A 15,580-nucleotide genomic window follows, 5' to 3' on the forward strand; every position below is an offset into this window, starting at 1 on the left:
AATTTATTCGAAAGAGACATTCAGACATTATTATTTTTTCAAGAATTCAAAATGTGTTCATTATATCGGTAAAATTTAATTTTCTTCGTAGCAGTTCATAAGACATAACCACACTATAGTTGTTTATACAGAGTGTAAAGGTCAGAAAAAGCAATGTATACAGTGTTATCTTCATTTTAGATAAGATAAATGGATATAAGGATGATGCCTCATGGCATTTTTCTGCTTTCGTTTGCTACATGGACAATTTAAATTCAGCTTTTTAATTTATTTGAAAGAGACATTCATTGTTATTATTTTTCAAGAATTCAAAATGTTCAAAATGTGTTCTTTAAATGAATAAAATGTAATTTTCTCTGTAGCACGTGGATTTCATAAGAAACATGCTGCGGTAAAGTAGTAGAAGGTTGGTTTTTTTTTTCATTTTAGATGTGCGGCTCCCAGTGTTTTCTTTTCCGTGGAAACCGGGTTCAAATGGCTCTTTCGGTGTCAAAGGTTGCCGACCGCTGTTCTAAGTGATGGTTATTTTTATTAGAAAGCAAGAAACAATTGCATGCCATGTAAGGGAGATTGCCTCATGTGCGGTCTCTTCTCAAAATGTCATCCTTTCCCTCAAGTTGAGGTTTTTGAGTTTTCCCTCGCCCTCATGTAGGTTTTAGATCAAGGGATGGTGTAATAATAGTCAGTAGTGTGCAATAATCTGTAGTCTGTACACTCCTTTGAGACTCCTTGTGATTAAGGGTTTTACAAAATAAACATACCATGTTTGTATTATTGCTAGTATGGTCTACTAGTGATCCCAAGAGCCAAGAAGAGATCCGCAGGTTCGAGAGCGTTCTCCATTCGGACCCCGGTGCTGTGGAATGCTCTTCCCCCTGAGATTCGATCTGCAACCTCAGTGGCGATGTTTAAATCTAAACTTAAAACACACTTCTATTCTATAGCATATGAACAACCTATATTTTATGTTGACAATATCTGTGTATTATTTTCCCTCATGTAGGTTTTTGATCAGGGGATGGTGTCGTAATAGTCCCTGTTTTACAATAATCTCTGGTCTTTACAGCTTTTTGATACTCTTTGTGATTAAGGGCGTCACAAATAAACTTTACCTGGCTTGACTTGACATGAAGCGCAAAGTAGCGAGGGATTACAGTAGAGTACATTAGCTTGGAAACCTCTGCTGTATACAGTGTTTTTTTTGTCCCACACCCAATATAAATGCACAAAAAGACATTGACACACACTCATACACATGTGGAAATGAAATGTAGGGATTTTTAACAAAATATGTACCGTATTTTCCGCACTATAAGGCGCACCTAAAAACCTTTATCTTTTTCAAAAGCTGACCATGCGCCTTATAATACAGTGCGCCTTATATATGGATCAATATTAAGTCGCAAAGTCTTGCAACTAAGGTAAGCAGCGGCCGACTCGATTTTCCCCCGAAGGCGAAGTAGTCCGCGGTGTATGCTGGGATTTATATACCGGCGTTTCATTTCCTAACCAATGTGTCAATCATCATTTGAATCAGTCACTATTGGCTAAAGTTATTCGGAGGTAAAGGGGGCGGATCCTTTTTATCATTTACAGGCTCGCATAGGCTAAAAGGGCGAAACAAAGCCTGCAATTGGCCGAAAAAGATGAATGTGAATCACACGTTGGGTTGCACTACGGCATGGAGAAAACATTTTTTTTACTATTCTGTATTTGTAAATATTTTACTCTCCTGGATTTACTACACTCACTGTTGTAAGAAGACCATGGTTACGTATCATTATTGAACGTGATGGCTGCAAGAGAACTTAGGTGAGCTATGCTGCTTTATATTTTCCCGGTATCTTGTTTTAGAACGATCTTGATGTTTCTGTGATGAGTCTATTTTTAAACTCAATTCAATTCAAAGTGTTTATCGTCATATGCACAGTAAAGAACCCCGTTTTCCTGCACAATACAATTCTTACTCTGCTGTCCACACAGTTGCCAGCAAAAAATAAAATGGAAACTAAGAAATGTTTGTTTGGTGACATCGTACGGACATCGCATCCGCACGTGTCTACGACACGTATTTGCTTCTTTGCAAGCTTTCGGAATGTTAAGGGGGTAATCAGTTTGACTGAACTTTCTGACTGTTTTGTCGACGTTCCCATTGTAGCGCCTTATAATCCGGTGCGCCTTATGTATGGAAAATATAGGACCAAAAACTATTTTTTGGGGGTGCGCCCTATAACCCGGTGTGCCTTACAGTGCAGAAAATACGGTGTATAAAAACATCCTCTGAATCTTTTAACCCAGTGTTGAAGAAGTATGGTGTCACAAACAATACAGGCACTGACAATAGCGGAGCAGTCTTTACCACCAGCTTGGAATGAGCAGAGCTCAGTTCTGGTAAAGATCTACAGACGGTCAAAGAACCTCTACATGAACTGCGAGCGTTGATGTAAGTTTTCCTTATTTTCGCTTTTCTTTCTTTTTCCATCAACATGCACCAGCACCGCTGTTGTTGCTGCAGGCATTACGACATTACTGATAAAATCGGATCGGTGTTGATATCGCTGCTTTTCAAATCAATTTGCATCGTCAGCAGTGTTCCCTCTAAGCTGCGCGCGTGCGCAATTGCACACTGCTCGCACATTCTCAGCGCACAAGAAAATCTAGCCAAAATTGGGGGCTCAAAATTATAAATTAAGAAGCTTTAGTGCATGAAGGTAAAAATACACGGGTTCCCCTGACGTTGTGTCCCAAATGCGGTATTTTGAAGTCGAGTCGAAGTAGAACGAAGTTGAGTAAAGTTAGTAGAGTTTGTCAAGAACCGGCTTCTTCGGCTCGGCTCACTAAAAGGATCCGGCTCTTTCGGGTCCTAAACGGCTCTTCGGGTTGTTTTTGCTTCTTTAATCCCAACATGACCAAATATTAGGTAAAATGATGCACAAAATGACTTAAAGGAAGGAGGGAATAGAACAAAAAAGAAAAAAATACCAAAATGAAAAATTAGTGAAAAGCTGAGAAAAAAAAGAAACAAAAGGAAGAGAAAAAAGAAGGCAAAAATTGAGAAAAGCCAGAAAAAAAGAAAAGAAAGAAATGTAGGAAAAAGGTAAATAGAGAACAAAAAGAGAAATGTAACAGCTCAGAAAAAATAAACACAATGAGATTTTTTTAAAGGAATTTTTAAAAAAAGGAAAAAAAAACGTGGAAAAAAGAAGAAAAAGTTTGTGTTGCATTCAAATCATTTCCAATTATATCAAGTGAATCTTGTTCCCAACATTGTACTTCCACTAAAAAAATGTGATTACATCCAGTTCTGTATCTTACAACCGACTAAATAAGCCCCCCAAAATGTTAATATTATGCGACAAAATATATCAGGAAAAAAAAAGAAATGGATGTCTTGTAAAAAAATTGTAAGAACAAACAATTCATTCAAAAGAGAAAAATAATTTTGCATTGCCGGAAAGCAAAATCTATCTTGATGTCAAGTTTTGGTCATGTTTAATACTGATTTAGTTGCCACACTTGGGATTGCTGTTGCTCACTGTTCTTTCAAGCGTTGGTCACCGACTTTGTGTGAACGCTCAGACCCGTAAGGAAAATTAGAGGGAACATTGATTGTTAGTCTTATTTTTTATTTATTTTTTGTATACTTCATTCTGTGTCATGTGGGTGAGCCCTGCTGCTGCTGCCCTGAAGCAATCATACAGCAAATGGAGGGAAGAAAAGGGCGGGACATTGACAAAGGAGTCGGCGTGACGGGCACCAATAGCTTTTGTGACTTCATCCCACCTGTAAAAGGCTTTCCACTTTTACATGATTTAAAAGCCCTTAAATCAAGAGTCAATGAAGTCTCTCCCGTTTCTATATTTTTGGGTTGAGTTGTCACCATTTCGAGTCGAATCCAATCCAAAAATGTTAAAAAGTCACCTGAAAAAAACGGGAAATCTGACAACTCACAGAAAAATATCACCCATACCTGGGATGGGTCTTACACTATGTAGGAATGGCAAAATATACACGAAAAATCCCCACGTCAGAAAATCAAAATACATTGAGACAGCAACCCGTACTTACCAAGACAATGTTGGTTATTAATTTCATGAGAGACATGGACAAATACAGCATCAACTCATGTTGTTCACTGTGATATAAACATTCATCATCCATTGTAATCCGAGCATCCGAATGAAACCATTGCAATAAATAAACGATTAAGTCGATTTTCTCTTCCAAACGTCTTGGTTACATTTTGACATTGAGTATCTCATCTCATCTCATTAGCCGTACCGCTTATCCTCATTAGGGTCGCGGGGGGGCTGGAGCCCATCCCAGCCATCTCCGGGCAGTGGGCAGGGGACACCCTGAACTGGTTGCCAGCCAATCGCAGGGCACACAGGGACAGACAACTCATTCGCTCATTCACACCTAGGGACAATTTGGACCGGCCAATTCACCTGAAATGCATGTTTTTGGAACGTGGGAGGAAACCGGAGAGCCCGGAGGAAACCCACGCAAGCACGGGGAGAACATACAAACTCCGCACAGGAAGTCTGGAGCTGGATTTGAACCCACGACAGGTTCCCATGACATGAACTGTGCCGCACAAGCGCTAACCACTGCACCGCCGTGCTGCCCGACATTGAATATATGAAGAGAAATTATCTGCATTTCTATAGCGCTTTTCAAATCAATGACTTCCCAAAGCGCTTTACAGTGTGTTTCACATTTCCCAAAAATATTGCAGCCATGTAAGACGCTAACCTGCTTATTGGGGGTATTAGGGGTTCAGTGTCTTACCCAAGGACACTTCGACATGGAACACGGACAAGCTGCCACCCCAAACTATCTGAAACTATATAAACAATTCCGAAAGTCTGTAATCTCAATTTTCATATGTATTGTTGAAAGATGTTCAATGTAAGCACCATTAGTCACATGACACCAGGGTTGGGTAGGGTTACTTTAACTTGGTTACTTTCAATTACTTTCAGATTACTCAAATACCAAAAATACTAATAAAAGACAAAAGAAACTAAATATAAAAAAATTTACTAAATGTTGTGCAGGCTTGGGGAGTAACGGAATACATGGAACGGCAAAAATGATGTTGGCAAGCTGTTTGGATTTATTTTCATTTTGTTTCTGTCGCATTTTATGTTAGTTTTGCCGGAGATCAAAGAGATCAAAGCCAGGAGAGAAAGCTTACCACGTGTTGTGAGTCATATATATTTTTTATTTTTTATTTTATTCATACAGTGGGACCTCGCTACTTCGCAGTTCCACGTTCACGGGTTCAGAGCTTCGCGGGTCTAAAACATATCAATAATAAAATAAAATAATTAAAAAAATAAATAAAATTTAAAAAAAATAAGCATTTTTGAAGGGGTGTCACTACTTCGCGGATTTTCACTTTTCGCGGGTGGTTTTGGTCCCCATTAACCGCGATAACCGATTACTGTATTTAGTTTCTTTTGTCTTTTATTAGCATATGTGGTATTGGAGTAATCCAAAAGTAATTGAAAGTAATCCAGTTAAAGTAACCCTACCCAACCCTACATGACACACCTCAATGTCAGAACCTGAACAGGTGAAGGACCCAGATACGTAACGTTTATACACAAGCTTTATTTTACGGGAATTGGGCAGTCAGGCACGTGAACACAAACGCCAGTGATTCGGCGATCGCTGAGGGGAAGAAGTAAGATAGAAGTCTGACGGCGAAAAACAGGAAGGCAGAGGCCGACGTGATCGATACCAGATACACGAGCAGATACTGGACAGACGGGGTCAATACTGGACAGGAGGAGACAGACGGGATCGATACTTGGTACTGGAGACTGGAGTCAGATATCAGACAGGATGAGACAGATGGGATCGATACTGGATACTGGAAACTAGAGTCAGATGTCAGACAGGACAAGACAAACAGGATCGATACCGGATACTGGAGACTGACGCAAGATATCAGACAGGATGAGACAGGCGGAATCGAAACCGGATACCAGAGACTGTAGCAAGATATCAGACAGGACGAGACAGACGGGATCGATACCAGACACTGGGGACTGGAGTCAGATATCAAACACGACGAGATAGGTGGGATTGATACCGGACAGGACACACAAGCAGGAAACCGGACAGAGTCAAAACACACTGGAGATCGAAATTAAACAGGACAAACTAGAAGGGAACGCTACCAGACACTGGATATCGATATCAAACAGAACAGGCGGGAAGCCAATCAGGCAACAAGCCGCAGCTGGTGCCAAACGGGCGGGGCCAAGTGAGGGCAATGGGCAACCGTGACAATCCAGCCCGTAGTCAAATTATTGCCAAACGTGTCCAAGCTGTTCTATTGTCAATCGTCGCAACAGCTTCTGTTATTCCTGCTTTACTGTTTTGTGCTTTGTCGAAGAAAGCTGTCAACGGACCATTCTTCTTTGAGAAAGCAACAGTCAATGACGAGACGTGCCCCGACATGCTGGAAAACGTGTTAATCAAATAGTTGGGTGACTTCAAGATGGGACACCTTCACACTGGAGCCCTAGGGTTTCGACAATTTCTGAAAACAACACTGCCAGACAGATGGATTGGAGATGGACGATCACAATCTTGTGTTCCGGCCACCCATCTCCAGATCTCACACCATGCAATTTATTCTTGTGAAGATTTGCGAAAGGATTGGCCTATGTGCCCCCTATTCCAAGAGACGTGGAGATTCCATGTAAAAATGAGATTACAGGCTTTCTGACTTTACCAAATGTGTCTTTTTTTTTTATATCCTACATATTTTTTCAGAGATATTCAATGTCAAAATGCGCCCAAGACCTTTGGAGCACTCTGTATATATAATTAACATGACTAGAGATACAGTACGTGATGATGAGAAACATAGATACACAAGAGACGGTGACAAACAAACAAGAATAGACACATTGTTCGTCATCAACGTTGAGCTTCGACCGTGTGCCGCTAAATCCTATCGTGGTGTTTCTGTCTGATGCATTATGACACATTATGTGACGAAAAAATGGATTGGTCTCTCAGGAACCGTCCTCTTATGGTTCAGATCCTACCCCTCAGATAGGACGCACTGTGTTAAATATGGTGAAATGACTTCTGAGCCCTGTGGTGTTCCGCAGGGTTCGGTACTTGGCCCCCTTCTTTTCAGCATTTACATGCTTCCATTGGGTGATATCATTCGCAAGTATGATATCAGTTTTCATTGCTATGCAGATGACATTCAACTATATCTTCCGATGGAGGATTCTGCCACACTAAACTTTGGAAATTTGGAGGCCTGCCTCTCTGAGATAAAAGAGTGGATGTCACTCAACTTCTTGCGCCTTAACTCTGAAAAGACCAAAACGCTAGTTATTGGTCCATCAAAATGCCGTGACTTGTTCTCAAAAACGTCTCTGAACAGTGACAAATGTAATATCACCCAGAGTGAGTCAAAAATGTAGGTGTCATATTTGACCCCGATCCGTCCTTTCAAACACACGTTAAGAATATTACTAGAACAGCTTTTTTCCATCTTCGCAGCATTGCTAAAATGTATCCTATGCTGTCTCAGTCGGATGCGGAGATTATAATTCATGCGTTTGTTACATTCTGTCTCGATTACTGTAATGCACTACTCTCCGGTCTCCCGAAGTCCAAAATCAAGAGCCTTTAGCTTGTACAAAATGCTGCAGCAAGGCTTTTAACGAAGACAAGAAGTTTGATCACATGACCCTGATTTTAGCTAACCTGCATTTGCTCCCTGTTAGCTTAAGACGTGATTTTAATGTTCTGTTGGTAGTATATTAAATCATGCATGTACTTGCCCCCTCATATCTTTCAGATTTAATTTCGCCCTATGTTCCGGTCCGGAGCCTTTGCTCTGAAAATGCTGGTCTACTAGTGATCCCAAGAGCCAAGAAGAGATCCGGGCCCCGGTGTTGTCGAATGCTCTGCCCTCGAGATTTAAATTGGAACCTCAGTGGAACTGTTTAAATCTAGGCCTAAAACACACTTCTATTCTCTAGCTTAAGAAAAAAATATATTTCCTGTAGAAAATCTCTGTCATATTATTATTTATTGCAACATCCATTGCAGCCTGGTCATCCTAGAAGGGGGATTACCTCATGTGCGGTCCCTTCTCAAGGTCTTTTCATTTTCCTCATGTTGAAGTCTTTGAGTTTTTCCTTGCCCTCATGTAGGTATCAGATCAGGGGATTGTGTAATAATTAGTCCGTGGTTCGCAATAATCAGTGGTCTGTGCAGCCCTTTGAGACTCTTAAGGGCGTCACAAATAAACATGACTTGCCTCGACTTGACTTGTAAGGTGTCGCAGCTATCGTGTGATGCGCAAAATGTATGGGTTAAGTACAGAAATACAACGAGCTACATAGACTGTGCCCTTTTACTCGATGCGCCTAACAGTCGTAAAAATACGGTATTTGTGGCCTGTGCAGTCCTTTGAGACATTCTGTTGTTGATGGCTACTCAAATAAATGTGAAATCATTTGAATACGTGTAGTTATATAACGAACTGAAGGTGCCATATTATCTTGTTATTTCTTGGGAACTCTGTTTTTTACGTTTTGTGCTGCTTCGGCCGATACTCACACAGCACAGGCTTCCACCCGCGTGACGAAGCATAAGGTCACTCAAATAGCATTGACATAAGTCACATTCAACCCCGTGAGGTAGATGACTCACCAGGTCCCGGACAAGAGGCACGGTCCTCTTACGGCGTAAATCCGGCATGCTGTCAATACCGTAGAGAATACTGCCGGCCCTAGAAAAAAAGCAGAGAGATTTAAAGTGTGTTAATATCATAATAATGAAGGGGTACACGACAACTCAGTTTGCTTTTGATTTACGGCCTCCAGCAAACGACATGGATCATATCTTTTGCCTTCACCTGTCTCACCTTAAGATGGGACTTCATTACACTCCATTGTAGGAGAGCTTTAGATCATCTATGATGTACAGTATTATGGTGTTTATCACTGGCAACAGGGGATATCAGTAGGACATCCAAGAACATTTTTCAGGAGAAGTTTTTTCAACTTTACCATGTTTGAATTGAGTTTGGGGTTAAACAGGTAAAATGTGTGCGATGCCTGGTGGCTCTCTTTTTCTGTTCTGTCTGCCTTAAATGAGCACTCAAGCATGGCTGTGATATTGCTGCAAAAATAGATGGGACATACTTGTCATTATATAAAAGTACCACAAAATTGGAGGCTACCTCATTGCGATACAAGAAAGCGATTTAGAGAGCAGATGGCTAGCTACACGCTAGTGACACATAACCCCGACTTCTGCAAGGTCTATTTGATGATTGAAATGCAAGAGTCACAAAAATAGTGGATTTCCCCGAGTAGTCATCCGAGATTTTCTGGAATCGCAGTTTTGGTCCCCCATTGAATGTGATGGACGGGGATCACAGTTTGACATTCATCTGAGTGTCATGATTACTGATTCGGGGCACCTGCGGCTGCCCCGTTGGCGCCAACAGCCACAGGACCTGATTGGCTGTTGGACTCTGTTTAAACTCCTGTCTTCCGAAAATAACTCGTCAGACCGTGTGCAAACCTATGCTCTCAGCTAGGCAAGCTTTTGTACTATCCGATCCTGCCCTGTTTCCTGTATGATACCTGTTGCCGACCTCTTCTCCGGACCTGTTTCTGTTTTTGCTCCTGCGCCCCGGAAATCGACCTGTTTTTCTCGCTGCCAACGATTACCATCGCTCGGCACGGATGTGCCACTTCCGCGTTTCCCGCCACCTGCTACCTGTGTCCGTCGATCCTCGGATCGTGGAAGCAAGCCCTTCTCTCTTTCTTATCAATAAAACTGAGTAAACTACAGGGTTGGGTAGGGTTACTTTAACTTAATTACTTTCAATTACTTTTGGATTACTCCAATACCAAATACGCTAATAAAAGACAAAATACACTAAATATGAATACAATTACTAAAATTTGTGCAGGCTTGGGGAGTAACGGAATACATGGAATGGCAAAAATGATGTTGGCAAGCTGTTTGGATTTTTTTTCATTTTGTTTCTGTCGCATCTTATGTTCGTTTTGCCGGAGATCAAAGAGATCAAAGCCAGGAGAGAAAGCTTACCACGTGTTGTGAGTCATAATTGTATTCATATTTAGTTTATTTTGTCTTTTATTAGCAAATTTGGTATTGGAGTAATCCAAAAGTCATTGAAAGTAATCAAGTTAAAGTAACCCTACCCAACCCTGGTAAACGAACGCTACTGGGTCCTGTCTCTGTTCCTGGCTTGTGACAGGATATGACCAGGGTAGATAGATAGATAGAAAATATCCTTGAAAAAACAGAAAATAAAAGAGGTGCCTGTGTTTTAGTCAATAATTTATTTTAAGTCAGTACAAGTTGTATCCAAAATTGTATGTACACGGAGTACAACATGAACACAGCACATAAGTCATCGGCTCTTTCGAAGATGTTGATTGTTTCTGTCTGTTTGACATTTAGGTGTACTTCCGGGGCTCTTAATACGCGTAGTCCCTGTGGGCCGGCTCTGCATCCTTTCCCACCACTCTCAGCCTCAATTCCTTCACCAAAAGACTCTTTACAACTTCACCTCAACTGTCACTCAAGTCTCTGTAATGACCTCAGCAGCAAATTCTCCCTCTGTGCTACTGGAGCTTCTCAAGCCTTTGTGCCAGGCTGTGTGACACAATCTGACAAGAAGCAGGGCGGACCCTCGACTCTCCCCGGGGGCCCCTTGACTCCCGCTAGCCGGATTTATGCAAGGGACATGATCGCGAGGGCCGGTCGATGAGCTTGGCTCATGCAGGCTAAATACCGTAAATTCCGGACTATAAGCCGGTACTTTTTTCCCAAACGTTCAACCCTGCGGCTTATTCAGTGATGCGGCCAATTTATGTCATTTTTCTAACGGCCGCCAGCGGCGCTCGAGTACAAAAGGTAAGATTTAGACTGGTGGAATATATGCGCCGAGGAAGACTGCAACCTCTTAGCTTGTGCACAAATTAAATAGCGTAGACATACCCTCATCATTCAAATTGCAAAAAGAAAGGCACATGACCGCAAACGAGCAGTCCGATAAAGAAGGAAACAGAGCTACTGCACGTAATCTTTGTTTTGCAGGCGTGTTGCTAGCGTGTTTTTGAATAAGGGGGCGTGGGACGACGTCTATATGACAAAGTATTTTTCCTAAACTGACAGAAGACAACTTTGATGATGTCAGTTATTGGAAGGAAGATGAGGACGGTCTACTGTGATTTCTACATGTACGGTATGTTTTTTTTTTAACGGGCCCATTGACTGTGTTGCGAGCGTGTTGTTAGTAGCATTTTGCTACCCTTCACAGGCACGGTTTGGGATGAAAGTTATAATATTATTATTAAAGCTTTGAAAACTCTCTCGGTGTACCGTCTTTCTTTATAAATATGGTTACCATGCATAATATTTATTTGCAACTGTATATTTTTGTAATGTATTTATTTTAGAGACTTATTCTGATATGTTTTCCACGGGCGAATCAAAAAGAACGGGCGGAGCAAACGCGGGCTGACGGGAAGTGGGGTAAAAGTGAGTGAGACCTGTTGTCGCGGTGAACAATAGTGGATATATATTTTCCCCACCCTTACCTTTGGAAATATAGACTTTTTTTTTCCTTGGATTAGTCTCAACGGGTACACGGACTCTGCAGGTCTGCATCAAACCTTAAGTACCGGTATCAGTTTCCGTTCATTTTTACGGCTGTGGTTTTTGGACTGGGTACTTTATATTCAGTTACAATCGTGTCACTCAAAGTCGGGTTTGGGTTAATTTTATGTTTTAATGTGGGTGCATGCGGCTTATATATAAGTGCGGCTTGTGTAAGTACAGAAGCGGTTATCCTCTTGAAATGTGGTGGGTGCGGCTTATATTTGGGTGCGCTCTATAGTCAGGAATTTACGGTAGTAGTGGTGTTTTTCCACATTTTGTATCATTTTAATGTTTTGTGTGTAAATTGTGTTTCTGACTCATTAAGGGTTTAAAATTTCCTTTGCCTCAACCATGTTAAGTTACCCTGATTTTCAGTGGCTTGCAAAACTATTTGCCCCCCTTGAACTTGGTGACCTTTTGCCAAATTTCAGACTTAAAGATAAAAACTGTATTTTTTTGTGAAGCATTAACAATAAGTGGGACACAATCATGAAGTGGAACACACTTTATTGGATATTTAAAACTTTTTTAATAAATAAAAAATGAAAACGTGGGTGTGCTTGATTTTCAGACTTCAAATTTCCCTAAATGATGAAATAAGGATAAATATCGTTTTTGCATGTATAAGTGCTCTTTGGATAAATTATAACCAATTCAGGGTCCCTTCTCAAGGTTTTTTTTTCATTTTCCTCATGTTGAGGTTTTTGAGTTATTCCTTGCCCTCATGTAGGTTTTTGATCGGGGGGTGCTGTCATAATAGTCTGTGGTTTGAAATAATCTGTGGTCTGTGCAGCCCTTTGAGACTCTTTGTGATTAAGGGTGTCACAAATAAACATGGCTTGACATGTTAAATTTTACTAGAGATAGATAGATGTCTAGATAGATGTCTAGATAGATAGATAGATGTCTAGATAGATAGATGTCTAGATAGATGTCTAGATGTCTAGATAGATAGATAGATAGATAACCAGTAAAGTTGTGAGCGAAGAAGAAAATAGAAACTAAGGAATGGTTGGTATTTCTTGAATCCCAAGAATTTAACCTTCCGAATGATATTTGGAACGATGCATTTGAGTGACATCGTACGGACACCGCATCTGCACGTATCTACGACACATATTTGCTTCTTTGCAAGCTTTGAGAATGGTAAGGGGGTAATCAGTTGGACTGAACCATCTGACTGTTTTGTCGACGTTCCCATTGTAGCGCCTTATGAACCGGTGCGCTAAACTATTGACATTTTTGGTATTAAACTATTTTTTGGGGGTGCGCCCTATAACCCGGTGCGCCCTATAGTGCGGAAAATACGGTAATCAAAATATCCATGTAACATTTTCCTGCCTCTTTGTAGCGTGAAAGCAAACCCAAAATTCAAAAACGGTGAAGGTATCCGATGAGAAAGGGAGCCAGCACTCACCCTACGGACTGCAAGCCGAGCAATTTGGGGTCCAGAATGCTGCGAGGCTGCAAGAGAGAAAACACATTCAGTGTTATAAACACAGCAGGTTTCAAAACAACGAGGCCAATCATGAAACAGCTCATTCAAGACAAAACACTCCCACATCCAGGAGTCAATTCGGATAAAATTAATGATGGGCGAGTCGTGGGAGGAGAAGGGGGCGAGCACAGCAGGGAAGGAGGGAAGCACCAAAGGCAAAAATGGACCAAATTATTCCACATCAATGTAATTTGTGAGACTGAAAATCATGTCGCTCTTGGTGCTTCGGGCCTCGATATGCCTATTGTGTAACTCTGTGTTCACTGACCAAAATAATACCACACAAATCTGTGAACAAAACAGGGATTGCAAAATGGGTTGGGACGGGAGGATGACATGGATTTTATTGTTTACACAAAGTAGATTTTATTTTCTATTTTTCTAAAACTTGACGGATACACCGAGAAAATTGGAACTTCGCATCCAATCTCAGGATGACACATGCACATGCACAAAATTTGATGGGGATAAACAGTGATTTGAAACCTGGGTATCCAGAGCACTGCAGTCTGAGGGGAGGAAAAAGAAAGGGAATTTAATCAACGATCATCAAATAACAATAATTCTGATTAAATACAGGATGTTAGAATCAAGTCATGTTCATTTGTATAGCCCTTAATCACAAAGAGTCTCAAAGGGCTGCACAGACCAGAACAAGTCAAGTCAGGTTTTTAATCCGTATGGGCGCTACCGAATCCAGGACACTAGCCAGGGTAGCATTAAACTCATTTATGAGTGAGTCAATAGAGCCTTTATATAATGGAAACGACAAAACTACTCCTGAAAGAAGATCAGAGAGTTTAGAAACTATGCCAGTGCTTATATTGCATCCACTAAATCCTTCAGTGTTTTAATACAACATTTGCAGACCACATACTATTATTACACCATCCCCTGATCTAAAACCTGCATGAGGGCAAATAATGCATAAATATTGTCAACATAAAATATAGGTTATTCATGTGCTATAGAATAGAAGTGTCTTATAAGTTTAGATTTCAACATTTCCACTGAGGTTCCGGACCGAATCTCAGGGGGAAGAGCATTCCACAGCACCGGGGCCCGAAAGGAGAACGCTCTCAAACCTGCGGATCTCTTCTTGGCTCTTGGGATCACTAGTAACAAACGCATTAATTATAATCTCCGCGTCCGACTGAGACAGCATCGGGCAACTTTTAGCAATGTTGCGAAGATGGAAAAAAGCTTGTAGCAGGTTTAAATGGCACCAGGCAATAAAGAACAGGCAAAGTAAAAAATAAGGTCACTGACACAAACAGGACAGTTCGTGACTTTAGCGGCTCGTTACGTTGAAAATGAATTGATCAATTAAATCGGAGTCTGAGGAAAGTCAAAAAATTGAAAGAAAAGCCTGGGTTTTCATCACGTCAGGGAGTTAACTGAGGCAGCGCCAGAAGGGAAAGCTAACAGCTAAGCTAACAACTCTTATGCCACCACTGGCGATCCATTAACAATGAAACAGACAAGTTAGAGCAACTACTCGTGGAAAACCACTATTTTTGTCACCCTAGTATTTTAATCATCAAATAGACCTTGCAGAAGTCGGGGTTATCCGTCACTAGCGTGTAGCTAGCCATCTGCTCTCTAAATCGCTTTCTTGTATCGGAATGAGGTAGCCTCCAATTTGTTAGTACTTTTATATAATGACAATAAAAAACATCAATTCAATTGCGATTCTGTTTTGTATTTGTAGATCTATCGTTTGTATTTTGTTATCGTCGTAAACTCTTGGTCTCTAAGGACGTCATTTCGAGGTGTATTTGTATGTCATTATGTTTATGTTCCCTTAAAAAAACAGAACAAGTAGGGAAATGGGCGGTATTCGCTCGTCTTGGGATCAAGATGTCGCAGGTTTGATTCCCGGCTCCGCCGCGTTATATGTCAAAGTGTCCTTGGGCAAGACACTGAATCCCTAATGCCCTCAATAGGCAGGTAGGCCTTGCATGTCTGACTCCCTATTGGTGTGTGAGTGTGTGTGTAAATGGGTAAGTGTAAGTGTGAAGCACATTGTAGACCGCTTTGGGAGGTCTTCATTGACTTGAAAAGCGCTATATAAATGCAGACCATTTACCATTTAAATGCATTTTTCTTTTAAAATTGAAAATCACATCGAAATTGCAATACAGGTCTACAAAATCGCAATCAGGTTTTTCTTTCAAAGATCGTACAGCCCTACTGGAGAGGGATGAGTGCCGCCAGGCTGTACTTTCCCAAGACACACTACAAAAAATGGTGCCCCGGCGACCCAGGCGGTTAAGGGATCCGTGAACCGTGAACCATTTATAGTTTCGAGAGTCATTCTGATGACACAGGAGAGTCGAGCTAAATAACCAGCGATGCACATTGAAGAACTGGGATCAATGCCACACG

At 41.1% G+C, this 15,580-nt stretch overlaps 1 protein-coding gene across 1 annotated transcript in view; it reads right to left on the bottom strand.

Moving 5' to 3' along the window:
• unc13c (unc-13 homolog C (C. elegans)) overlaps positions 1-15,580 on the bottom strand; it is a 296,369-nt gene that overhangs the window by 223,714 nt on the left and 57,075 nt on the right. Inside the window, exons 3-5 of the mRNA XM_088333511.1 lie at positions 13,679-13,701; positions 13,112-13,158; positions 8,701-8,779 (exon numbers count right to left, since the gene is read on the bottom strand). Coding sequence (XP_088189637.1) covers positions 8,701-8,779; positions 13,112-13,158; positions 13,679-13,701 — 149 coding nt within the window. The remainder of the gene's footprint in view (positions 1-8,700; positions 8,780-13,111; positions 13,159-13,678; positions 13,702-15,580) is intronic.

This window comes from Urocampus carinirostris, chromosome 4 (assembly GCF_059441175.1).
Source record: "Urocampus carinirostris isolate Australia breed hairy pipefish chromosome 4, RoL_Ucar_1.0, whole genome shotgun sequence".
NCBI lineage: Eukaryota > Metazoa > Chordata > Actinopteri > Syngnathiformes > Syngnathidae > Urocampus > Urocampus carinirostris.